This window comes from Panthera onca, chromosome F2 (genome assembly GCF_046562875.1).
Source record: "Panthera onca isolate mPanOnc1 chromosome F2, mPanOnc1 haplotype 2, whole genome shotgun sequence".
Taxonomy (NCBI): Eukaryota; Metazoa; Chordata; class Mammalia; order Carnivora; family Felidae; genus Panthera; species Panthera onca.
This window is the reverse complement of record NC_138356.1, coordinates 38,789,975-38,816,551: the sequence shown is the minus strand read 5'-3', so window position 1 is coordinate 38,816,551 and position 26,577 is coordinate 38,789,975. Positions and strand designations below refer to the sequence as shown.

Genomic DNA, 26,577 nt, shown 5'->3' with positions numbered 1-26,577 from the left:
AAAAGTACCCTTATTAGCAGTCCATAAATTAAAGCATAATATCTTACAATCCTACGTTGATATTTTATAAGAACAAATTACCAAGAACAATAGATACTTCCAGGAATTTTCAACACATGGTGGTCAGTCTAAGAAAGCAATATGTATTATTTGCTTTGCAGGAGAGTAAATACTTGGAAATAATGGACACAGATCCAGTCAAGCATAATAGTTATCATATTTCAATTTATTTCCATGTAAATTGGTTGTTACATGCTGAGTTAGTACAAAGAATTATAAAAGAGATGATTAAACGCATTGAAAAATATAGAAAAATAAGTGCAGCATATTAGACTACATGATTTTTAACTAAAAATCTTTGGATTATGAAGGCACCACTGAACTCACTTGAAATCTGGCAACAAACTCCCACAGAATACAGAACGTGCATTTCTAAGGCATATGTATGTTCAACAACATACTAATATATTTTGGTAACCACTAAATGTCAAACATTATCCATACAGGGTATTAACACATTAATGTTTTCATTAAAAAAGAAAGATCTCTTTCCTCATTACATTACGCATTTATAGAATAGAGAGCTGTCAAATAAATTATTGCAAAGTAGTTCAAGCTAGACCTTATAACACTTGAATCATATAATCGGGGGCAAATAACCTTTAAAATGAAAGATAAATGGTAAAATTTAAGGGCATTTAATTTGCATAAATGTAATGTTAACGGTCTTTTCCTGGTTTCATATTTTATGCTTAATTTATATATGTCACTCTATTGGGTCCTTAACACTCTTATAGGTCAGTTTTAATTTTTTCGAATTTTATTTTACCAGAATAAGTAATATGGAAGTAGTTTATCATATATAAAAAATAAGGTGATCTCATAAAAATAATTTAGCACAACTAGAAACATTCTAGCATCAAGATAATTTTATAGTTCCTTTGTTAACGCTTGCTTTGAAATAAATATGTATATTTTAGAATCTTGTGTGTATAAAACCAGAAGTCAACTTTGGGCTGTCAGAACTCAATTGCAAGGAATTCTTCCATGTTAACGGTCATTGTGACCTTGGTATGCAGAAGAAGACTTGGAACAAAGAGCTTTACAGGGTGTATGGTTTCATCTTCCTTTACTTTAAAAATAATATTAGCATTTGACACTCAAGTTATTGGCTTTAAAGTTTTATCTATTAAACTTCTAGTATAAACATAGAAATGCATTCAAATACACCTGCCCAGACAGTATTGCATCAGCTTTAACAATAAAATAGAACAATCCACCCACTGATTAACCATAATGATTTGAAGGGCATCCATGGTCCATAATCTCTAACAAATTATAAGATTCCTGCAGTGCATGAATTTAATTATAGGCCAAAGCTACAGAGCAAAATATTGATTCAGACACAGCAAAAATATTTTTTCTTTTCTTAACTTTCCTTGACTTATGTTTACATGCCAACACCAATGGATTTCGGATGGTAAAAGCTGCCACCATCCACCATTGGAATAATTTAAATGGACAAAACAGAGTGAAATTCCTTTCTCTAAGGACATTTTCCTTCTAATTCTTACCCCCTCTTTTTCTTGGAACCATATTTGATGAGAATGAAGGTTGGCCTCACTCATTTTGATCCAAATTAGTGATGAAAAGATTGAGGCTTCCTTTGGGACAAAGACTTTTCTTTTTAGTATATGTCAACCAAAAAAACTGAAATTGAAATGGTAGGGTAAGTTATGAGATTCACAACATTTATTATTCCCTTTCATTTTAACGCATTGTGCTACCTATGATTTAATGTGAAAATTAAGGGCCATGTGAACGTTTACCACACATTTGTTAGGGACCATTACATCACTTGGCAGGGAGTTGAAGTTTCATACAGATGCCCACAAAAATACCCAAATGGCCAGTCTTTAAATTTTGTTTTCACCCTACTTTTCGAATGCACTTTAAAGTGCCTGCCTCTTTGTTACACTGGCAATTTCAAGAACAGTTACCACACTTTCAAATGTAGGCATAATTATATACCTAGACCTATCTTTGAAAATGAGTTTCTTCATAAGTGTATCAAATCACCTGATAAAAATATGAACCTCTGTAATTGTATGTGATTGCAGATATATATACAAGCATGAAAATGATAATTCATTCAGGTCACCCTGGCCTGTGGTGTTTGTCAATTACCCTGCTGATTTGGTAGATTTACAGATAATCACATATCCAAGTCCTACTCTAACAAAAGAAAAACATCCTATGGAGACCTCTCTATCTATCTATCTATCTATCTATCTATCTATCTATCTATCTGGAGAGAAGGAGATAAATGTATTATATTGATTGTATCTCTGAAACAGGAAAGTCCCAAATTACTACAGTTAATTGTATTAGAATAGGACAAAGCTATTCTACTGGTGGTATTTATTTTCTCATCTAAAAATCATATTTGTGAAAAAGTATAAAATATGCAACTTCCATATGCTCTGGCTCCAACAAAACCTAAGGTAAAACAGAGACTTTCTGGGGTTGGAATGCAGAAATTTGGGCTAAGCATTTCCAATATTCGTAGTAAAACGGACTAATTTCGAGAACTTGGTCATTGGGATACCAGTTATCTTGAAAATAATGCTGAAGACCTCCTTTCATGGAAAGATATGGAGAACAATGGATTCTAGTTTGTCATTTGTTTTTGTTTGACTTCATCTCTGTGAATTTCATATCATATTGTATAAAGAAACATTTAATCTTATTGATGTTTAATGGCCTTTTTATGTTTTTGGAGGGGAAAATGACACATTAGCTAAGTTGTTTTATGTATTAGTTACAGATGATACTGGGTTTTTACAAATGGCTTGCAAATGCTCTAAATCTCTTATGACAAAGTATTTCTCAGTTTTACAAGTTAACTTACAACAAAACAGACATAAAACAACACAAAATACCGTGGCAAAGGAAATAAATTCGTATTTGCCTCTCAGTACAGAAAAAACTAAATGCATACCAATTTTTACAAAATAACTATACGATAACCTACTTACTAACAAAGATTAAGGAAATTTCCTGGTGAATCTTGACCAGTGGCTACGCAGTTATTAAGTCACATGGTACTTATAGTAGAGGTCATCTGTAGGATCTCAGCAACAAAAAAGGGTGTGCAAAATGTCAGAGTATGGCCTCTTCAGGGCAGTTGCTAAGACAAGAGCTGTACTGTAGCAACAGGGTCTCAGACTTCACTGTGATCGCTGAGTTTGCTCAAATTCTAAAATAGGAGAGGAAGAAAAAAGGACATGTTCGACTCCTAAATTGCTACCACAATCAAAGAATAGTAGCAACTCATGCAAGCTGCCCAGCCAAGTTAAGCAGATAGACATTCTACCACACATCAGAGTACAGCGGTTTAAAGCTCCAAGTCCAAGGTCAGACTGCTGACGTCAAAACCAGCTCTCCCACTTACAAGTGGTATCACTTCCAGCTAGGCCTAAGTTTGCTCATTTCTAAAAACAGGTTAAATAATAGTATCTACAGGACGCCTGGGTGGCTCAGTCAGTTGGGCGTCCAACTTCAGCTCAGGTCATGATCTCACAGTTTGTGAGTTCGAGCCCCACGTCAGGCTCAGTGCTGACAGCTCAGAGCCTGGAGCTTGCCTTAGATTCTCTGTCTCCCTCTCTCTCTGCCCCTCCCCTGCTCAAGCTCTGTCTCTGTCTCAAAAATAAATAAAAACATTAAAAAACAATAATAGTATCTACGTTCCAGATCTAATGAATTAATACAGGTAAAGCTCTTAGGATGTTTCTGGAATATAATGAATATTCAATAAATGTTAGGTGTATAATAATAGTAATAATAATAATTGTGTTATTATTATTATTTTACAAATACATACTGTTCTGACTGAATATAATAGGGATGACTCTGGGAAGCACCAAATGCTGTTCTAGGGATGACGGAAAGCAAAATGATTCAAAGCTAATGAAAAATTGCAGGATGTCAAAGCTTTGGGAACAGTTCTAAAACTAACCATAAAGGCCAGTATTTGGAAGATAATTTTGACACTTCATATCATGGGAGCGCTGGACTCTGCAAATAATATTTCCAAAGATGGCAATATGAACTGAGAGGCAAGGGTATCGGAGCAGAAAAAAAGCCATAAGGCTAAGTCCAAAGTATTAGCATTCGACAGAGGTGGATTCAAATTCCCAGGATCATGGATCCTGGAAGAAGCATTTATTTTATAAGCAAGTAGAATGCACTTCAGAGGTGATTCCCAAATCCTCTAAACAGTGATATTGTTAGAAGACCCAAATTATTAAACAATGTTCATGACTGATCCAAGTAAGGAATGGAAACATCCCTTTGCTGTAGCAGAGGACTCTGAGAGGGAGAAAATTATAATATATTTTCTATACCACTGGGGTAATAGGTTAATATAAAAAAATGCAAAGCCCTTGATTCTACATTCTGATTTTTCTTATAACTCCTGAATGCCAACTTGCGTGGCTCACCTTATTTGAACAGATGTTACTTAAAGCGGCAGATACTGATTCGAAAGAAACTGGATTCTCTGAGTCTGGGTTTCCACAGTACTTCATTGCTTTTATCAAGGAAGCTACAAGAAAACACAAGTAATGTAAAGATAGAGTAGCAGAAGGATCATGTTCAATGCCAGCCAAGAATCCTCCCTTACCTGTGCAATGGGCTAATGATATTTCCACACTCCTGTTCTTACAGTCCATGTAAACCTGGAAGAATTAAAATAGTATACCCACAATTAGTTCATCATAGCAGGCAGGAAAGAAAAAGGCGGACTTAAGACAAAAGAGTATCTAGTTTAAAAGAAAAAAAAAAAAGCCAATATTTATGATGTCAGACCACCAGAGGGAGGCATTGTTACACAGTCAGGCATCCCCTGACAAACTTGTAAAAGAGACTGCCTTAGCCAACTAAGATTAATGCACTAGGGTATTTAACCTTTACTGCAACTAAGCTTGGCTACTTATATTTTCATTTAATAAATGAAACATCATTTAATAAAAATTAAAAGACCACATTTGATTCCCTTTAAGAATGATATAAAATTGTTCTCAACCTTCTCTTATCGGAAGGACCCATTTACAAAAGGGATGAACACTGCTGACCCACTGCTTAGTTTAATATTTTACAACAATTTGTGCATATTCATGTACTCTCAGATCCCATGTATGGATGGAGAACTGAGAACCAAAATAATCGAAGGCCAATTTGATTGCCCAACTTCCATTTTTAAAAGTCCATCAAGTTGAGAGATCCTAACTAATTTGGTTGGTGTACTTTAGAGTCTCGCCTCATTCAGGTCCTAGGAAATATCAGGTAGGAACACCTTACTGAAGGCTCTCATTTTAAATTCACCCAGACCAAAGTCAGCCCATGAAACTCAGTGACAATAAATTGAGAAGTTTTAGCAACTCTAGGATGGATTTGGTTATGTAATAGAGATATATCTTACATATAAAATATAGAAAGTTGCATTTACAACACATAAGAATATGCATGATATATCCAAAAATATTCCCTTATATGATTCCAGAAGTAAGCAGTTATATTTTAGAACAACTGTAGAATAATGGCGGATGTGTCACTCTGAGCATGAAAAAACAAGCAAACAAACAAACTATATGTGGATTGAGACTTTGCCATTGAGTAAATGGCTCCTGTTTTTGTAAGTGAAAAGGATTAATTCAAGGTGACTGGTCAGTGTTTGACTTTTTCTGGAGCGCAGGAGGCACACACACATTGCTGCAGGTGGTTTGTTGATGTTGATAAACATAATCACTGACCTTCCCCGTGTCCTAAGCAGAAGAATAAATAGAACTTGCTCCATTTCCTTCAACCTGTATAACTCCTAGGGGAATGTTCCTACCACTGCAGTGACTAAGGAAATAATCCAGGAATGGTAGGAAGTGGGAAGACACGCAGGCATGGCTCAAGAGACTCTGTGGCTCTTTACTCTGGACCCTCTTTCAGTGGCTGGAACTATGAAATGATATTAGTCACAAGGATATTATTTGCATTTTAAGAAATGACTTTTCAAAATGAGAACAAATTATAACAGCTAGAATTACTGAGTACTTATTAATTTCTAGAAACTTGGCTGTGTGCTTTCTTTGCAATACATCATTGCTAAGCTTTGCAACTTCATGAAGTGGGTATTTCTACTTCCAGTTCACAGAAAAGCAAATGCTTAGGCCCAGATCATGCAACTAGCTATATGGCTAATATTTGGATAGGACTTATCTATCTTTAAAGCTAATGTTCTTAACATACATCATAATGTATCTATCTTTAAAGCTAATGTTCTTTTTATTTTTTAACACTTATTTATTTTTTGAGAGACAAAGAAAGAGCAGGAGCAGGAGAGGGGCAGAGAGAGAGGGAGACACAGAATCCGAAACAGGCTCCAGGCTCTGAGCCATCAGCACAGAGCCCAATGTGGGGCTTGAACTCACGAACCATGAAATCATGACCTGAGCCAAAGTCGGAGGCTTAACTGACTGAGCCACCCAGGTGCCCCCTAAAGCTAACGTTCTTAACATACATCACAATTTACTGTAACCATGATGAAGTAAACTTAAGTAGTAATAAGGAAATTAAAAAGGGCAAATGGACACAAAATTGATGATGTTGTTATACACAGATGGAAGAAACCAGGCCAAGGGCAAATGGTATTTTCTGCTAATTTAAAAATAAAACGCATTGGTTGATTTGCCCCATAATTCCATTATGTAGTATTTTAAGACCATGAAGATGAATGTAAAAAAACAAACAAACAAACAAACAAACAAAAAAAACACCTTTCTTAATATGTCCTGTACCAAATTTTATTAGGATTCCTCTGAATTCCCACTCTGTGGGAATAGGTAATCATTTCCTCCTCTTGACAAACTGTAATCCTGATGTGCAATGTCTAGAGAGAGCAGCTAATGAACATTTGAGCATATTCAAAATAAATTTAAAATACTAGTAAACAAAAACTGCACATACTGGTCTTTCCCAGTAAATGGACAATCAATCCTAATCTAGTGTTTCCCAAAATATGATCTTGGGCCACTTGCCTCAGAATCACCTGTGGTTGTTTAAATAAAGATTCCTGGACCAAAACTAGGACCCAGAAGACTGCATTGTAGATGAGCACCCCCAGTGAGTGTAGTCTTCTGCACACACATTTAAGAGCACGCTTCCAGACCCTGGCGACACAGAAGAAACAGAAATGCCGAACACAAGGAGCCCCTACCCACCCCCTACCCACCTCCTCGCCCCAGTGAAGAAATATCTGTCTACAGTCCAGATTTAGATGCAGGAAAACATGACATATTCAGGTTGAACTCTATGCCAAACTGTGCAAAGATTTTATAGTCAACAACGAGAAAATAAAAGCATATTAATTAGGCAAAAGGGTGACATACCAAAAGTTGCCACTAGATTTAAGGCCTAGGATATTTAAAATGCAATTGTTTTTGCACAATTTGTTCTCTAAATATCTGCTCAAACTGAATGAAACAAAATCATCCCATCATTTTCACAAGATGAATACACAGTGATCCAGGAGGTAACCCTGGATAACACCTTGTAGCCAGTGTGACAGTACTGGGACTACACTCTCTGACAGTCACACACTAAGCATCTTCCCCTCCCCATAGTCCCAGCCTTATCTCCATAGGAAAGCAATACTAAAGGTGATCTTTGCACTATGTTTTCGGGTTTGGTTTTTTTTTTGTTTTTGTTTTTGTTTTTTTTTTTGCACTATCTTGAATTTGGAAGGTTGGACCCTGCAAATTTATGTTTATAAATGAATAGAGGTACAATTACGCAACGCCATGGAAAACAACCAACACCCATAATGTAAAACTGGAAACTACTGATCTTAACTCTTTAAAAGTCCATTTTTGATTTCTACGTCTTTCCCTGATAAGTAACTAATATAAGACTTATCTTATATTAAGGAGATAAGGATCATTATCTCCTTTCCCTGATAAGTAACTAATATAAGACTTATCTTATCCTCCATAAATAAGTAGACGACCGACCAAAAATATACAAACAACTGTTTTCAGATGGTGAGAACAAGGAGCACAGGACTGAGTTCCCTGAAACAAAGAAACATATGAAGCAAGTTCTCCAGTATCTCAGCTTTCTGCACAAAGCAGCTTCTGGGCCAGAGCATGATGGAGGCCTTAGTAAAATGCAAGAGCTTCCCTGAGCTACACAGTCAGAACTGGAGTTCAGGAAGGGCTAGGTGGGTGAAATCTGTGGGGAAGAGTCGAGGAAATGAGGGAGATGAGCAGAGAAAGAGCTCCCGAAATTTCCACAGGATTTTGATTAAGTTTCTGGCAGAATACAAAGCTACCCATGGGGGAGACTAGTAGGTGAGGGTAGGGAATCTCTGGGGAGCAGACACCCAGAGACAGGTAAGCTGAGCTCCAGGCCGCAGAAGCTGGGAGAAGGCTGAGGCTTGTTGAAGAACAGATGTTTTTCTATCCTCAAGAGCCTCCCCCAACAAATTTAGGATACTGAGGGAGGGAACAAATGGAAATGAGAAGGAGCTAACTTCCCTGTTGACATAGCATTTACTCAAAAAAGTAGAGGAAAAAAAAATCCAGAAGTGTCTGAGTTTTCCTTGAATTGGAAAAACTAGGTGCTCTGCCATCTGTTGGAATGTCTTGTGAGCTATATTGATTTTGAAGAAATAAGCAGCTTTATTTTTTGCACACCAGGGTCATGGAGACACCATGAAGATCATAGGGTAGAGAAGTCAGCACCGTCATCTGATAGAATGGAGAAAAGCCTGTGCACTGGGGGCTGTTTCAGAAATCAGATATGGTATCTGGTCAAACTATACGCCCCAGGAGGGTAAGAGAAAACATCCTGCCATCACCGAGGCCACTTTCTCACAAAGGGGTCTTTTCTTTCTAGAAGCCCGAAAGCTGACTTCCCAAAATGCACTGTGCTCAGTACATCTCAAGCCTGCGTTCTCTTCTCTCTGACTACCCCACGTGAATCCCCCACCGATACCCCCACCACCCCACCCCCCCCACACACACACCAGAGGCTTGATGGGATCACCTGAACACAAATCTATGGCAGTGGGAGTTGTAAAGTTCTATGTTCCTTGGGGAGAATGAGTGAGATGACTACTAAAACAAGTGGGTTCAAGACCCCAGAGCCGAGACAGTAGGTGGTGAAAACCCCCATTACTGAAGAAAAGGGAAAGAATCAGTCCAAACACAATACCTCAACAAGCATGGAGACTCCAGAATAGTCAAAAAAGGTTACTCCACTGCAATCCAGGATTAAAAAGCATTTCTCACTGGGGCATGGCTGTGAAGCTTCTTCTGTAGGAGAAACAGAGACTTGGGTTAGAGAGAATTTGAGATTTCAGCTGCAGACTTTGTTGAACCGTGGAAAGGTAACAGTGGCCTCATGTGCAACAAGACTGGTTCCAAACACTCTTCGGGTCTTTTATTCTTCAGTGAATTACTAATGACTTCTGAAATCTTTAATTTTTAATTATTTGAACGTTATTTCAGGTAATTCTTACATAACTCCGAGAGGAACATGGGATAGGTTAATTACAGAGAGACGCACGGAAGCTCAGCACGTTTAAGTGATTTCGAAAGAACACCTGGCAAGTCTGGGCCAACCACAGACTAGAGTCGAGGCCTCCAGGCCTTCTGAATAGCACTCTGTCCACAATATCACCCAGGCTCCTTCACGGGTATGCCCTGAGGTAGAGCCCTGTTTTGTGGTGTCTGGAGATTCATTGCTGGGGCTTGTCTCTTGGGCTTGGAAGGGATGTGTGTGAAGGACCCTAAAAATTAAGCTTGATTTGGTTCACAGTAAATCTGCCTCTCAATGTACCTGATAGGGAAAAAAAATTACGTAGGAGATCAAGACCTCTTATTTGCCGACGTCTTGATGGCCACAGTTTCCTTGTGTGAAATGACTTATTTCTAAGCAATGACAAGGTCCCTCTAAGGACTGATATGGCTCTCAGAGCAGACCATGTGAGGTAAGATACTTCTATGGTTAGTAGGCAAAATCTACCAGATAAACTCCAATTCATTAATTATTATGAAATTCTCTGAAGAAATAAATAATTTTTTAATGTTTATTTATTTATTTTGAGAGAGAGAGAGAGAGACAGCACAAGTGGGGGAGGGACAGAGAGAGAGGGAGAGAGAGAGACAGCACAAGTGGGGGAGGGACAGAGAGAGAGGGAGAGAGACAATCCCAAGAAGCCTCCTCATGTGTCAGCCTGACATGGGGCTCCAACACATGAACTGTGAGAGCATGATCTGAGCCAAAACCAAGAGTCAGATGCTTAACCGATTGAGCCGCCCAGGTGTCCCTCTGAAGAAATAAATTCTTAATTGGAATAGTTTTGCTATTTAAAATACCCATGTTTTTCCCTTAGCGTGGCTACAAAAATGTGGGAATATGGTTGTTTCTCAGCATTGGAGGGATGTGGAAGGGAAATTGTGTATTTTTTGAAAACTGCTGCTTAGAGGTAAAAAGAGTGTCAAACATTGAACATTTATATATAGCAATAATTGTTAGAAAAAAGAGAACTGCTACAAAGTTATTCAGCTATAGGATTTGTTTCCAAGTTTCAGCTTCAGATTTATATTCATATTTATTATCTGAAATGACAACTATAGAGCACGTACTATGTTTAGGAAACTTTTTGAACACAGTAGTTCAAATGTAGTTCAAACTATAAGGTTTCAACACTGTACTGGGTGATACAAATGTAAGTAAAATACTATTCCTTTCTTCTAGGAGCTCATCCTTGAGTGCCAAGGGTAGGATTGGTATATAAATGACATGACAAATGAAAAAGAATGGGAATTTACAAGAAGAAGTCCCTCGAGTGATCACTCAAGGCTTCATGCAAAAGGAGCCTTGCAGGATGTATAGGATTCCAAAAAGTAAGACACACTGTGACTATTACAACTATATGGACAGCTGTAATTAAACGTTAATGATAGTTTGAGATTTCAAACTCCTCCTTCTCCCAGGCAACCAACATATATTGAGCACCTAATGTGTGCCAGGCACTCCAGCAGCGCCTTCTGTTTTCCTGTTTCTTTCATAGAAAGGAGGGCCAACAAGTATAGGTTTAGGCTATATACCATTGGCCCCAAATGGTAAGTTAGAACTTTAAACCTAAAAGCTACCATAATTTAGCTCTTATGGACCACTCAGTAGTAATCATTACCATTCACTCTTTGCCTAATTAAACACGGGACCTACCTCTACTAATGCAGAGGCTCTTATTTATATCCTTAGATATAATGTGCCCTGCTCATGATCAGAGATAGGAGGGGATTAAGATCACAGGAAAAAGAAAAATTCATATCCAAAGCAAAGGCAAATAGTGGAATGTTGATTGATATTTATTCCTCTTACCTCTTAGTCCCATAAATACACACGCACACACACGCACACACACATATACACACACAGGTTGGCACTAGAATAATTGGAGTATAGATACTGCTATTTCATTTTGTTTAGAGGTACAGAGACATAATGTCCAAAAGCATGTTAATTCATTGTTTTTCCTAAAAGAAGCTACATAAATGATTATCTACAACTATTACAGTATGGCATGAGTTCTATCATCCCCATCCCTTAGCCAGACAGACATGGCTAATCAATCACGGTATTTTTTTTACAATTTTTATCAACTTGGTGCTTCAGGAAGCCACTGCTAGTTCACAAGAAGCTTATTTGCCAGTCTGAACTTAATACTACAATGAGAAAACAATCCACGTAGATGTTATTTAGAGGGATTGATCACTGGATCCAAACGACCAGAAAGTGATGGTAAAAGGTACAGAAAATTCTTTAAGAACCAAGTTTTTTTTTCTTCCCTATCCTATAACACCTAATTTCACTTGTAAACTGTACTTGTCACTATTTATATTTTCTTTTGGTTATTTTATAATTTAAGCAGTGATAGATTGTTAACTATAAAAATGTTTGGGTTGTATCAACAGCCATACAAAAATTTCCCTTCTATTGTCTCAGTCGGCTTGCTTTGTCTTTCACTTTACATCCAGTTTCCTCTTTCTTGTTCCTTTAATCAAAATATGGGCATATTTGCAGGCCATTCAAAACAAAACAAAATAGAATAAGACAAAAGAATTGTGCCATGTAGTTGTAGATAATAATTTAAGTAAGCTATTTTAAGGGAAGCAATTCATAATGCCTTTTCCAAATAAAGAAGACATCTTTAATGGTAAGTTACCAATTCTCTCAAATGAAAATTTAAATAGAACGGACACTTCTGAAATCTTTCCAAAACAAGTGAAGTTTTCTTTTACACAGTACCCTCTCGGTTCTGCTATTGTACTGATTTTATGGCTATAACCTTGTGTTCTAAGCTTCTAAGTAAATCAACCAGTGCAATAAAAATCACATTGTCGTAGAAAAGAGTAAAGTGATTCACAGCTAATATCCTGCCTTAAGCAAAATGAGGTAGGCTTGGAGCATGTGCAAAGGAGACAACTAATCTATACCCATGTGGGATGTGGTAAATGATGGGCTTTATCTACAAAAAACAACATTTCAGAAAGAAATTAACCATCAGGTGTGGGTGGGCAATTAACTCCAGACTGTGGAAGCACGCTCTCTCCTGTAGAATATTCATTAACTCCTTTAATTAAAAAGTATTCATAGTTGCATAATTTAGGAGTGCTTTTCATATACTTCAAAAGGTTCTTGACAGTCTGTGAGTCACTCATAATTTTTTAAGAGAAGGAATTTTCTGTTGATATCAATTAACTATTGAGAAGCAGATTTACATCTCTAATTTTTCACCAAAAAAACCAAGGAGATACGAAATATTTAGAACTGTAACATTCTCTTTGGAAAACATGTACTCATATTATCGAGCATCTCATTTGTTCTTCACTCATTTGTTCATTCATTCATTCAAGCAGTCAGTCAATACAGACATATGTTGGGCTGAGTGCTGTCCTAAGTAAGGCAAGGAGAGGGGTAAACAAGACAGATGATGGTCCCTGCCCTCAATAGACACAACCACACCAGGAAGTCAGCCGATTGAATTAGTAATTTGAAATTTTCTGAAGGCCGGAAAAATCACGCAGAAAGTGTTAAGGACATAGAGGACTGACCTGGTGTGGTAGACAGAATCATGCCCCCCAAAGATGTGCATATCTTAATCCCCAGAACCTGTAAACTTGTTGTTACATGGCAAAAGGAATTCTATGGATTTGATTAAGTTAAGGACCTTAGGATAGGGAGATTAACCTAGGTCATCCAGGGGGGGCACAATGTAATCACAAGGGTCCTTAGGAGAGGGAGACAGGAGGGTGGGAATCAGAGAAGCTGTGGTGATGAAAGAAGAGGTCAAAGAGAAATCTGACAATGCCACACCGCTGGTTGGAAAATGGAGGAAGGGGCCAGGAGTCATGGAGTGCAGATGGCCTCCAGAAGTTGGAAAAAGCAAGGAAATAAATGGATTCTCCTCTAAAGCCTCCAGGAAGAATACAACCCTGACAAAGATTTGATTTTCTCCTGTGGGATTCATTTCAGTCTCTGTCTTTTAAGACTATAAATGTGTGTTGTTTTAAGCCACTAAGTTTGTGGTAATTTGTGACAGAAGCAATAGAAAATCAGTGTACCTGGGTTGCTGCTTTGGGGAGTGAGGAGAGGTGGTGGGTGAGGGCAGGGAATTTGTTTTAGACTTCGGGATCCGTGAGAGCAGAAATCATGCCTGCTTTCTTCACCCTTGAACACGCAGCATTGGTCATTGTGCCCGGGACTTAATAGATGCTCAGTAAGTACAAGAAACATGTGCTGAGGCAACAGGACATTAATTAACGCAGGAATGAGACAACAGAACACATGAGGGGAGATCTGGAGGAGGAGGTGAAGGTAAAGCTGGCAAACCATAGCGTGAAGAGAGATGTGCGCAGGAGTGCCTCTGGGGCGTTCCCAAGTGACTACAATGCTTTGGGGACACAGTCTACACATGGTAACAGAAGATTTCTTCACATTTGAGCAATTTGTGTTTTCATTCAGATAAATATGGTGCTTGCCATCTTATAATTTATGTAGCTTGTTTCATATATTTTGATTATTCAATCATGTGCTCAACGACAAATCTTCCCCTTCTGTGTAAATTATTGCGGGAGGGCATAGATTTTTTAATTCTCCCCCCTGTTTCCCACTCCCTTGCTCAGCTTTGTCTCTCTTTGGTTTAGTTACTTCCAGATTTATTTAGCATTCCCGCAAACCCACTGGACGTCTCCTGGACGTCTTATATTCCCCACTCTCCAAAGTAAACTTACCTTCCCTTTTCACTTCCCACCCCCTCAGGTTCCACATCATCCCAGTGTGAGAGAGACAAAGCTTCAGAGTCATCGTTTTGCCCTCTCCCCTCCTCCAACACCCAAACAGTACCAGCAGTGTTCATGACATGCTGAACTCTCTTTCAAGTTCATCCTCTCCCTCTATTGTCATAACCTTGTGACCATTAGCACTCTCCCTGCAGACTGCTTTCAGACCAGTCTCTCCTGTCCCAGCTTCGAGCATCCCTTCTTGTATGCATGCCCACTGGCAACAGGGACCCAAGTCCCGCCTCTGTCCCCAACTGCACAGTTCAGAGCAAGTTAATTATCCCTTATGGGCCCCAACTTATTCATCAGTAACATGAAGAGTATCCTATCACCTATTTGAAAGCGGAAGTGTAGTATTTACTAATTACCTATTTCAGAGTTATAAAGAGGAATGTCCTTTGAAAACTATCAAATGCTATACAGATATTGCCTATCCTTACAATTTTCATTCACTGACCAAGTGTTCATTGAACACAGAAGGATAATGCAATGAAAAGTTAAAATGTATTTCTTGCCTTAAACATCTAGTTAGAAGGAAAATATGCAGAAAAAGAACAAACTCTATAACCACTTAAGTCAATATGTGACTGAGTGAAGCATGTGGTATCTCTGCTTTTCTATTACTATGATCTCCATTTCACAGCTGAAGATACTGAATTCCAGGCTGTGCTGACAGCACGTTCCCCTGTATGGGTCTGGTTGACTTCTTTTTATACTTAATGGGATTGCCAAGCAGTGTGGCCTTCAATTTTCTTTTTACTTTTCTGTTAACTCTTGAAGACAGTATAAGGTCTGGATTGGCAGATCGAGGAGATAGTTCTGTTCAGGAGAATCCAAATAAAGGCTCGGAGCCAGGGATGACTGAATTAGATACCGGGGGGCCGTGAGTTGATTTATCTAACTTGGATAGAGGATTTGTGTAATGTGGAATGAAAGAGAAAGCAGTATAAGAAGATAAGAAAGGGCTTTAGGTGCCCTCAAGGGCTGAGGAGGGGGCACTGGGCCTACAGAAGGGAAACTTCACGATTAATCATGTGACAGATTTTAAAGTAAAGGTGATTTAAGATTCATCTGTCATTACACGACAGAATGAAGTCAGGACGGCAATTACCTCTCAGCTTGCATGTCAACACCAAGCATTCACAGTAGCTTCCTGCAGCCTTGTGTGGAAAAGTTCTCAGGCTACCTTGGCTCATAGGAGGAAGCGTCTTGACCTATAGTTCTGTCTGAGGTGAGCATGGGACACTGGGTATTTTCTATCCATGGATTAAAACCCAGACTATCTCATGGCAGGAAAAAAAAATTCTATTTCATTTTGAACATGGTTAAGGACAGAATCAGAGTTGCAGAGGTGAAAATTTAAAGGTAATAAAACCAAGAGTTATAGATTTTAGTAATTAATTAAAGCCCAGGGAGGTGGGGCATCTGGGTGACTCAATCAGTTAAGCGTCGGGCTCTTCATTTCAGCTCAGGTCATGACGATCTCATGGTTCCAGAGTTTGAGCCCTGCACTGGGCTCCAAGCTGACAGTGCAGAGCGTGCTTGGGATTCTCTCTCTCTCTCTGCCCCTCCCCCCAAATAAATAAACAACAACAAATAAAGCACAGGGAGGGGAGGGCAGGATGGTGTTTCTGAACAAGAAGGAGAAATAGGAGGACTAGGATACTCTGGAGTGTCAGAGGACAGGAGGAGGACGCTAGAAGAAACATTCTGATCAACTAGTTCTGACTATTACAGAAGGGACACAGCAAAAGTGATGGTGCCCATCAGTTGCTGCTCTGTGAAAAATGGGCCTGGCCTAGTGAGGCAGAGGTGACAACACTCTTAAGTTTCCAGGGGCGGGGCGCCTGGGTGGCTCAGTCGGTTAAGCGTCCGACTTCAGCTCAGGTCACGATCTCGCGGTCCGTGAGTTCGAGCCCCGCGTCAGGTCTGGGCTGACGGCTCAGAGCCTGGAGCCTGTTTCAGATTCTGTGTCTCCCTCTCTCTCTGCCCCTCCCCCGCTCATGCTCTGTCTCTCTCTGTCCCAAAAATAAATAAACGTTAAAAAAAAAAAATTAAAAAAAAAAAAGTTTCCAGGGGCACCTGGATGGCTCAGTCAGTTGAGCGTCCGGCTCAGGTCATGATCTCGTGGTTTGTGGGGTTGAGCCTGGCATTGGGCTCTGTGCTGACAGCTCGGAGCCTGGAGCCTGCTTCGGATTCTGTTCTCCCTCTCTCTCTGCCTGTCCCCCGTTCATGTTCTGTCTCTCTCTCTCTCTTTCTCAAAAATGTTTTGAGAATTTTTTTTAAAGTTACCAGATAAGCAGGAGAATAAGACATTCAATAAATGATCATTAAATAAGTACTATACCAGTATTATGTAGGCATTCTTTGAGGACATGAGGCAGGATGAAGTACATTTACCACAAAAAGTTAGAAAAGCCCAGGGGTGCCTGGGTGGCCCAGTTGATTAAGTGTCCGACTTCAGCTCAGGTCACCATCTCATGGTTTGTGAGTTCAAGTCCCGCCATCAGGCTCTGTGCTGACAGCTCAGAGCCTGGAGCCTGCTTCAGATCTGTGTCTCCCTCTCTCTCTGCTCCTCCCCTGCTTGCACTCTGTCTCTCTCTCTCTCTCAAAAATAAACAGTAAAAAATTAAAAAAAAAAAAAAAAAAAAGACCAGAGAAGCTGACATCTGAGCTACATCCATGTTGATATGGGGTCAATGCCATTGATTCATATATTTATATAACATTTATTTTATTCCATTCAATATGTTATATATTCATTCAGAGTATATTTTATATGATAATATAATAAATATTATGTTATCCTCTTATATAAACATTCTACATGTTCTTTTTCCATTGTACTGTTAATGGATATTTCAGTTGTTTCTAGATTTGGGGAATTATAAAGAAAGCCTATCCTTCTTTATACAATCTTGTATATGTTTCCAGATATAAATATTAACAGATTCCTTTTCCTATTGTCTTTAGAAGTACAAAAATTAATATGTCAGCATCTTCTGTTTTTTGAGTTTATGTAAATGGACTTGGAATTTTATGGAACTGCTCTTTTTTACCCTACTACATTTTATATAAGACATTCAATTTCCTTTATTGTATAAGTATACCAAATAATAAGTATATCAAATAAAAATTCAATTGCATAATACACCACAATTTCTGTGTTTATCTGCTACCTATTCTGGAAATATGGGTTGGTTTCAGGTTTGGACAGTTACAAATACTACTGTTGTGAATATTCTTGTTTTTGTAATTTGCTGTATACAGGCTCTCATTTCTTCAGGTTGTCTGAGTAGGAGTGGAATTGGTGGTCAGAGGGTAGGTATATCTTTAACTTTACACAATTTTGCCAAACTGTTTTCCAAGGCGGTTATAATAGTTTACACCCCCACCAGCATTGTAGGAGACTTTTTGTGCTACATCCTCAGGAACCCTTGGCATCCTCATACTTTTAAATGTTTACCAATAAACCACATAGATATATACGCACATATACATGTATATATTAGTGGATAAATGCAAATTAAATCCCCTAGTTCTCCAGTAATTACTGCGAATGACAGTCAAGCATATTCTTACATGTTTACTGGTAAATTTGAAAATGGCTGTTCACGTATTTTACCCATTTCTATTGGGTCATCTACCTTTCATTATTCATTGATTTGTAGAGGAGTGCAGCCCTTTGTCCACATTATGTGTTCTACCTATTCTTCCACTCTGGCTTACCTTCTCATGCTTTATATGGTGGCTTTTGTTGAACAAAAACTTAAAAATAATCTAGTAAAGCTTAATGGTCATTTTCTTTATGCTTAATGCTTTGTATTTCTTGTGTATTTTCTCCTATCTTCTCCTCTAAATTTATATTTTGTCTACCACTCTTAGGACTTTGATTCACTGGGTACTGACATGGAGATATGGTGTGTGAATTACAGTGAATGATTTCATTCATTATAGGTACACAATTGTCTCATCATTGTGTATTAGCAAGACTATCCCTTCCCTACTGCTCTGCAATGCCATTTTGTCACAAATCAAACATCAATAAGTGTGAGATTTTTCTACCCTTCTGGGCCCTCTCCTTTGTCCTATCGATCTGTTAATTTATCTTGGAACCAGTACCACACTGCATTGATTATTAGAGCTTTATAACATATCTTGAGAGTTAAGAAAACATTCTCTCATACACTTCACATATTTCATGAGTGTCTTGCCTATTCTTGGCCTTTTGAGTTTCCAAACAAAATTTAGAATAAGGTTGTCGATTGCCATTTAAGTGTCCTAGTGGAATTTTAATAGGAATTTCATTTATATTTATAAATAGATTCAACATAAATAAAACTGACATCTCTTCAATACTAAGCATTCTAATGGACATTGTAATTTGCTTCTATTTATTAATAAACACCATTTACTTAAGTATTGCGAGTATTTTTAATACCCTGTAACAAAGTTTACACTTTTCGTTCTGTGTAGGCATACACATCTTTACTTAAAATTTACTTCTACAAGAAAGCAGGAGGTGAGATAGAAGGAGGAAGATGAAGAAGGGAAGGAGGAGAAGAGGAAGGGAGAGGAGAAGGAGGAGCTGGGGAGGAGAAAGAAAATGGAGGAAGGAGAAAGAAGTAGAAATAAGAGGAGGTGTGGGAGAAGGGCAGAAAAGGAGGAGGAGGAGCAGAGAGAGAAGGAAATGAGGAGGACAGTAGAGGGAGGTCCAGTGGCAGGAAGAGGAAAGAGGACCTATTCTCTGGTCTATATTCAAGTCAGAACACTTTAATTTTTTTTTTTAAGCTAACTCACCATTGCAGTTGCCATTGGATAGAGAATTGAGCAACGTGTTTTGTTCACACTGAAAGGAAAATAAATATAAGGAAGAATAACATTATAAAAATTCATTTCTGTCCCTGAAAACAGCACATTTTTCTTTTCTCCATAAATAACAAAAAACTAGGCTCTGATAATATTTTCCATTAGTCTTTTTTTTTTCAGAATGATAAATACAACAAACTGAAATAATAAAATAATCAATGGTTCTAAGTATTTATTAACTTGGTAGATAATTTATGTTACCAAGTCAGACTATCTTGTTTAGAACATTTTCTGCAAGACTAAGTTTGTTTTGATTTTTGATCAAGTTAAATGTTTGCATGTGCTTTCGTGTAGTGTATCCAATCAGAAATTAACCTCATTAACACAACATTCCCTAACAGAGAGGCATTGACCATATATTTCATATTATATTAGAGTTAACTGTTCACCGGCAGCTCCATGAAAATGCCTGAGAAACATTATTGATCTATGGAAATGCTGGAAAATGAAAATAATCCTTTATTCTAAAATTAAAGTTCTTTGAAATTGTCAATATTTGATGCCTCTAATGAGATCGCATGCTACCTACTTCTCAAAAGATGTATTGTCATTACTGTTGTTGATGATGATGACAATGATAGCAGTTGATAATTTTGACTACCTACTATACACCAAGGACTTTATGTTAATTATTTAATCCTCAGAACAATCCTATGGAGTTGCTAATCTCATTTTCCATAGGAGGGAGCTAAAGATTGCAAAGGTTAAATAACTTGACCAAAGTCACAAAGTGAGAGAGAACCTAGGCTAAAACCAAAGCTCCTGCCTTTCCGTTCAGAACCTCAGGCTCCCAACCACTACATTCTACTGCTTCTCACACGAAATCCATTTCTTCCTCAAGGCTGACTAGAGAACATCTATTTTCTCTTCTTGATACCCAGAGATGCAGCTCATATACTTTAATTCTGGCTCTGACAGTTATCAGCTATATTTCCCCCAGGTATTTTACAGTTCTGAGTCCCAGTCTCCCTTTTTTGTAACATTCACGTAATGCCACTTACATCATGGGGCTGGTGATGATTAAGTAACAGCCTAATTAAAAGGACTAGCCTCTGAGAGACATTCAAAGAATGTGAGTTTCCTTTCCCTGCTCTTATTTTTAATCCTGTCTGAAATCTGTGCAAAAGAATTTCAAGTAATTTATGTAGATCCTCCACCCTCAGAGAGGTGAAGCCTAACTCCACACTCTTTAACTGTGGGCTGCACATAGCAATTTGCTTCCAAAGGCTACCATAAGGAAAGGGTAGAGACAGAGTAACTTTCCAACCGGGAAACCTGACAAATCCTACCCCAGGTAGGTGACCAAGGTTAACAACAGAGCTACATCATATTGATAGTATATACCTTTGACATGATATGATGAAAATGGAACTTCATCGCTATAGTTTTATTCCTAAAACCCCATATCCCTGGTCTTACCATGCTAAATTTCAGTAGAGGGGCATTCTACAAAATACCTGAACAATTCTACTCAAACTGTCAAGGTCAGCAAAAATAGAAAAGTCTGGGAAACTGTCACAGGGAAGCAGAATCTAAGGAGACAGGACAACTAAATGTAATGTGATGTCCTGGATGGAATCCTGGAACAGAAAAGGACATTTGGCAAAACTAAAGAAATCAGAACAAAGCAACAACTTTAGTTAATGATAATGTATCCGTTTTGGTTCATTGACTGCAACAAATATGTTACACTAATGCAAGATGTTAATAACAGCAAAAAGCTGTGTGGTACAGGATATATAGGAATTCTCTGTACTAACACTTCTCAACTTTTTTGTAAGTCTAGAAGCTTTCCAAAAAAATAAGTCTATTAAAAAAAAACCTTGTTTAAGCAAAAGCAACTTTTGGATAAACAGCAGATTGAAACTTGCTTTGTAAAGTGAGGTCACAAAATGATGACTATTACGGGAGTTTCTATAACCTATACAATGATGAACATGAATCCAATAAACACTAAGACTCTGAGATCCTCCTGAGCTTCTGTATTCAGGAAGATATTTAATAATGATATATAGGAAGTATATTGTTGCAGTATAACAAAACAGGAAATCCTTTTTCAGTTTGTGTTCTGAATATGATGCGATTCTTTTTGCCCTAGGATGTTTTAAATGCCCTTCCATTACCACCATCTGTTGAAAATGTAGCTGTGAGAGGAGACCAAGGCCCCAGCAGAGCACCCTACTTTAGGAACTGTGGACCACTATGCAGAGCCCTATAAAAGGAGTAAAGATGCAGTAGAAATTAACTGATGCAGACTCGTGACTGTAAACTGAACTTGGAACAGGTGCATGGTCCTTAAACAAGAAGTTGATATCCTAGGTGGACAGCGCGTGACAAGGATAATATGAGATGCCCCAAAGAGCATCCATGCTACCCAAGACCACCCATTCAACCATTCTGAAGAAAGGTCTATTCGTGATTCCTCAGATATCAGACCTTCCAGATTACCATCTGAATGTTTATTGTACCCTTCGAAACTCACAGTATGTAAATACACACAATATTTGCATTATTCTCATAGTGAAATGTCCTCTCAAGAAATCATTCCTTATCATTGTAGTTCTGAGTGAAAGAATCCCTTTGGATGTCATTATGTACCAGTAACCCAGATTCAATGAACTCTACCGGATTATCAGACTCAAATTTCTGAAGTCCCAAGTTGGTAAAATCATGTATGTGGTACCTCCTCACAGAAGGCTGTGTCAGTGAGGTTTATTTCTGACTTCATATGCTACAAGATGAGCATATGCCGATTGTCGATTCTAAAAACAAGTTGGAACAACTTTAGTCTCGCAGGAGAATATTCTAAGGAAAATATTGTCAACTATCAAAAAATAACTACTTGTAAGAATATTCACATCAAATACTCCACTAGACATGATAAGGCCTACAAAGAATCATACATTGATACATTGAAGTAAATCTACATTTTGGCAAAAGAAGACCACAAAGTTCTTGTGGGTTAATTAGGTTATTTGGAAGTCTGGACAAATTTTCCCACAATACTGTTGTGCATGGTGGTTGTCAGCTTATGTCAGCCACAGGAACCTACCTAGCTCATAATACAGCTAAAAAATGAATTTTTTTAAGGCTTTAAAAAAAGAGGCCTGTGGGGTGCCTGGGTGGCTCAGTGGGTTAAGTGTCTGACTTCGGTTCAGGTCATGATCTCATAGCTCGTGAGTTGGAGCTCCACATTTGGCTCTGTGCTGACAGCTCAGAGCCTGGAGCCTGCTTCAGATTCTGTGTCTCCCTCTCTTCTGCCCCTCCCCTGCTCACACTCTTTTTCTCTCCCTCTCCCTCCCTCTTTCTCTCTCTCTCTCCTTCTCTCTCTCTCTCTCAAGAATAAATAAACATTTAAAAAATTTAAAAAATAAAAATAAAAAAGAGGGCTCATATCCAACGTGAACAACTAGGAATGTATAACTACCTTTGGCATGAGTGCAAGTTCTTCTCAATCCAAAGTCACAGGTGGGTTCCTAATAATCTGAAGAAAGTGACATCCTAAAGAGCACAGTGAGAGGAAAAGACAGGGCTGGAGATACACAGGCAGGGCCAGCCTTGTAGGCCTGCAACCTGGGTAGTTACACAGGGTCCTATGCTTAGAAGGGTCTTCTTCTTGGTTTAATGCTCTCTATTGCCATCTTGAAATTCTTAGCAACTGTTGAACAAGGGAACTCATATTTTCATTTTGCATTGCACCCAGCAAATTTTTATAACTGATTCTGTATTTAGGGCCTCTATGGTGTGGATCAGTATGAGGCCCAGAGACAGAAGCATAAAGCTGCAAGGAACAGGAATGAGTTACTAAACAGCTCCTGAGCCACTAGAAATGAGAGAGTTAGTGCCTCCTATGTACCTAAGTGACTGGGGATAATACACACTCAAGGATATAAGAGAATGAGATGTTTGTAATCTGGAGTAGTCATGGAAAGCTTCATGGAGAGGCTATTATTTGCATTCAGTCAAACTAGTAACATTAACTAATGTTTTATAGTATTGAGTAGGCCAGGCAGTATTCTAAGTGCTTTCCATATATTAACTCATTTAATCATCCTAATAATAGATAAGGAAACTGAATCACAGAGGGTTTAATAATAAACTCAGTTAAGTTCTTGCAAACTCAAGCAGCTTAGTTCCAAAGTCCGTGCTAAGGGGCTTAAGGATTCAAATAATTACAGGTAGCTATTTACATAAAATCATCCTGTAAATTAAGATAACTCTGTAAATTAAGATAACTTGTGGAGATAAAGAATGCTAGTTTTTTATAATAATAATATAATGATGGCAACAGTTTATGCTTCTCTGAGGTCATTTATCATATTCTATCTCTTTTAAATTTGGATCTGACTCTTCTTTCTCTTGGTAAAAAGGTCATTTAAAATAAATGATTTGTCTTTTTATTTTTCTCAGGGTTATAGTACCTAGTACACATGTCCACTATATATATGTTGAATGAATGAATAAATGAACAAAGGAATGAATGACAGTGATTACCTAAAAACTAATTATAAGAACCAAATAAAAAGTATAATACAATATAAGTTTTGATGAGGGAGTGGTTTCCAAAGACTCTTGTATTATATTCCATGATACAGATCTTAGTATCACGATATAAGGTTATTTGTAGTACAGTAATAGGAACTAGCTTTCCTACCTTGCTGATATCATCCAGTAGCTGGTTGTTGGCATTTTCCTTTTGGATTATATTCATTAGATCAGCATGAAACTTCTTTGCATTCAGGAAAACAAGTGGGTTGTTTATTGAGATAATTTTCACCTGCTGAAGAGTTTCCTTTTGGAGGAGAATAGGAATAAATTCAGAGTTCTGATTGAAATAAAAGAGGATAAGTCTATCCAAACAGTCGAAATCTTACAAATCCAGATGTCACTCAACGATGGAAGAATCTCTTAGCCAAGGTTTTCATTATTAAAATTTATTTGGAAAAGTTAATATACTATCATGCTTCTTCAGAAAAATATGTATTTCCTGTTTCCTAAGAAATATTAATAACCTTGAGATGAGTCTGCATCTTTTCAGAAAATGGCATTTATTCCCACTGATCTGGGGGAGGCAACACCCTAAGATATCCAAAGAGTACCAGGAAGACCTACTCTTCCAAAAGTACCTCTTCCATACAATCTAGAAACTAAAAATTCATTCACTTAGCCATCAGTATTTTTTTAATGAAAATATGTCCTAAAGGATCAACTGTCAGTCATTTGCCTCATAATGATATAGCTTTCTTTTGGCTGGAATTATAACCTTACAAGGGACTGACAGTACTAATTAGGAGAAAGAAACCAAGAGATAGTATCTGGAAGGTAGTTTCACTTTGGGCAGGCCTAAATTACACTGGATTGCCAGGATGCAGGTAAGAGATGCAGGAAGGGAGAAGGAAAGTTTCCAAACAAAAGGTGCCTGTTCTGGCCATTTCCCAGGTCTTCCTGGCAGCAATTGTTGACATGCAACTCAGACCGTGCTCTCCACGACATTTGGGGGCAGGGGTCTGACCTAGAAATGGAGAAGATGGTGAATTCTGTCGAATAATTCCTTACCAACTAAATAAAGCAATACTCCTTCAGGCTTTAGTACTTGCATAGAAGAGAAAGCCCAGGGATTAATGAAGCAGACAGGCAGATAAAGAACGATAAAAACAAACAAAACACAACATTAGGTATGTGAATTTGGACAATTCATTTGACGACTCTCAGCTTCCTCATCTTTTAAAGTAGGTAAAATTTTAAACTACATAATCTCAAAAAGTTTCCATAGCTACCCAACTGATTAAATTCTAGAAAGTGAGATTTGCTACAAGTAAACAATTTCAGAAAACAAAAACTTATCAAATTAACTTTTAATCAAGAGTAAATCTCTTACAGAGAGAGATAAATCAAGAAACAGACTTTTAATTGTAAGGAATAAACTCATGGTTACCAGAGGGGAGGAGGTGGGGGTTGGGTGAAATAGGTGATGGGGACTAAGGGTGCACTTGTGATGAGCACCGGGTGACGCAGGGAAGTGTTGAATCACTGTAGGTACACCTGAAACTAATATTACACTGTATGTTAACCAACTGGAATTTAAATAAAAACTTAAAAAAAAAAAAAGAATAAATCTCTCACAAACCAAAAATAAAACTATTCTTGGGCTTGTCATATTTAGTTATCACAAAGCCCCACATCTTAAGATCGACCCACCAATCACATCACATGATTTGGCCAGTATGTTGTTTTGAGTTAAGAGAATTTGTTTAAATAGCACGTATTGGTTGAGGAACAGAGATTCAACTTGTGTCAGGAAAGAAACTCTCAATGGGGTTGAGTTCACCCCCCAAAGAGGTGTCCCAAGTTCAGACGTGTGTTTCATGTGAAGAAGGTGGAAAGCACGGATGGAGGAGAGGAGTGACAGAGCACTGCCATGCGTGAAGTTAGCTAAAAACCCCACCTAACAGCTCATGTTCCAATCTTGCTCTTAGTGTTCTTTTCCTCCTATTTTTGATACAAAACATTAAATAGTTAGTGAATTGTAGTGTTCTAATAAAATTAAGCTGTCCATGTGACAGTTATGATTCAGGTGTGTGACAACACTGGAAATAGTCAAGGTTTAAAGATATGGAAGAATTTTGGCATGTTTTTCTTCCTACAAATCCCCTCGTTCACTTTCCCACGTGTTTAGTCCAAGAAGAAGGTACAGATTAGATAGAATTTATTAACCAGTAATCTTTAAGCTGAAAAATGGTCAAACTCGAATTGTGTTTCAAACCTAACAATGTCAAGGCTAATGTACACAGCTGTACGTGTAGGGTGGATACAGACTTTAGGGACCCTAGAGCCAGTTTGGGACTTTCTGTGAGCACTAAATTTCTCGTGGAAAATTAAAAAAAGAAAAGAAAAGAAAAGAAAAGAAAAGAAAAGAAAAGAAAAGAAAGTTATCATTGGTGGAAAACTTGAACCTGGGACCGTCTTAGGGCTCTGAACTCTAGTAGGCCTCTATGAAGTAAACTTTTTCACACTTAGTAAAAACACAAGCCAGGAGTACCTGGGGGGCTCAGTAGGTTAAGCATCCGACTTTGGTTCAGGTCATGATCTCACGGTTCTTGGGTTCGAGCCCCACATCAGGCTCTGTGCTCACAGCACAGAATCTGAGCCTGCTTCAGATTCTGTGTTTCCCTCTCTCTCTGCCCCTCCCCCACTCATGTTCTGTCTATGTCTCTCAAAAATGAATAAATGTTAAAGAAATCTAAAAACACAGCCATAATGTATACAAATATTGAGTCACTATGTTGTACACCTGAATCTAATACAA

General features: G+C 38.1%; 1 protein-coding gene across 1 annotated transcript in view; it reads right to left on the bottom strand.

Moving 5' to 3' along the window:
• Positions 1-205: 205 nt before the first annotated feature.
• The window catches only part of SLC26A7 (solute carrier family 26 member 7), a 117,710-nt gene continuing 91,338 nt past the window's right edge, over positions 206-26,577 (bottom strand). The window contains exons 14-19 of the mRNA XM_081792287.1: positions 23,926-24,063; positions 19,203-19,251; positions 9,265-9,365; positions 4,685-4,739; positions 4,503-4,606; positions 206-3,259 (exon numbers count right to left, since the gene is read on the bottom strand). Of these exons, the coding sequence (XP_081648413.1) occupies positions 3,224-3,259; positions 4,503-4,606; positions 4,685-4,739; positions 9,265-9,365; positions 19,203-19,251; positions 23,926-24,063 (483 nt within the window). The 3' untranslated portion in view covers positions 206-3,223. The remainder of the gene's footprint in view (positions 3,260-4,502; positions 4,607-4,684; positions 4,740-9,264; positions 9,366-19,202; positions 19,252-23,925; positions 24,064-26,577) is intronic.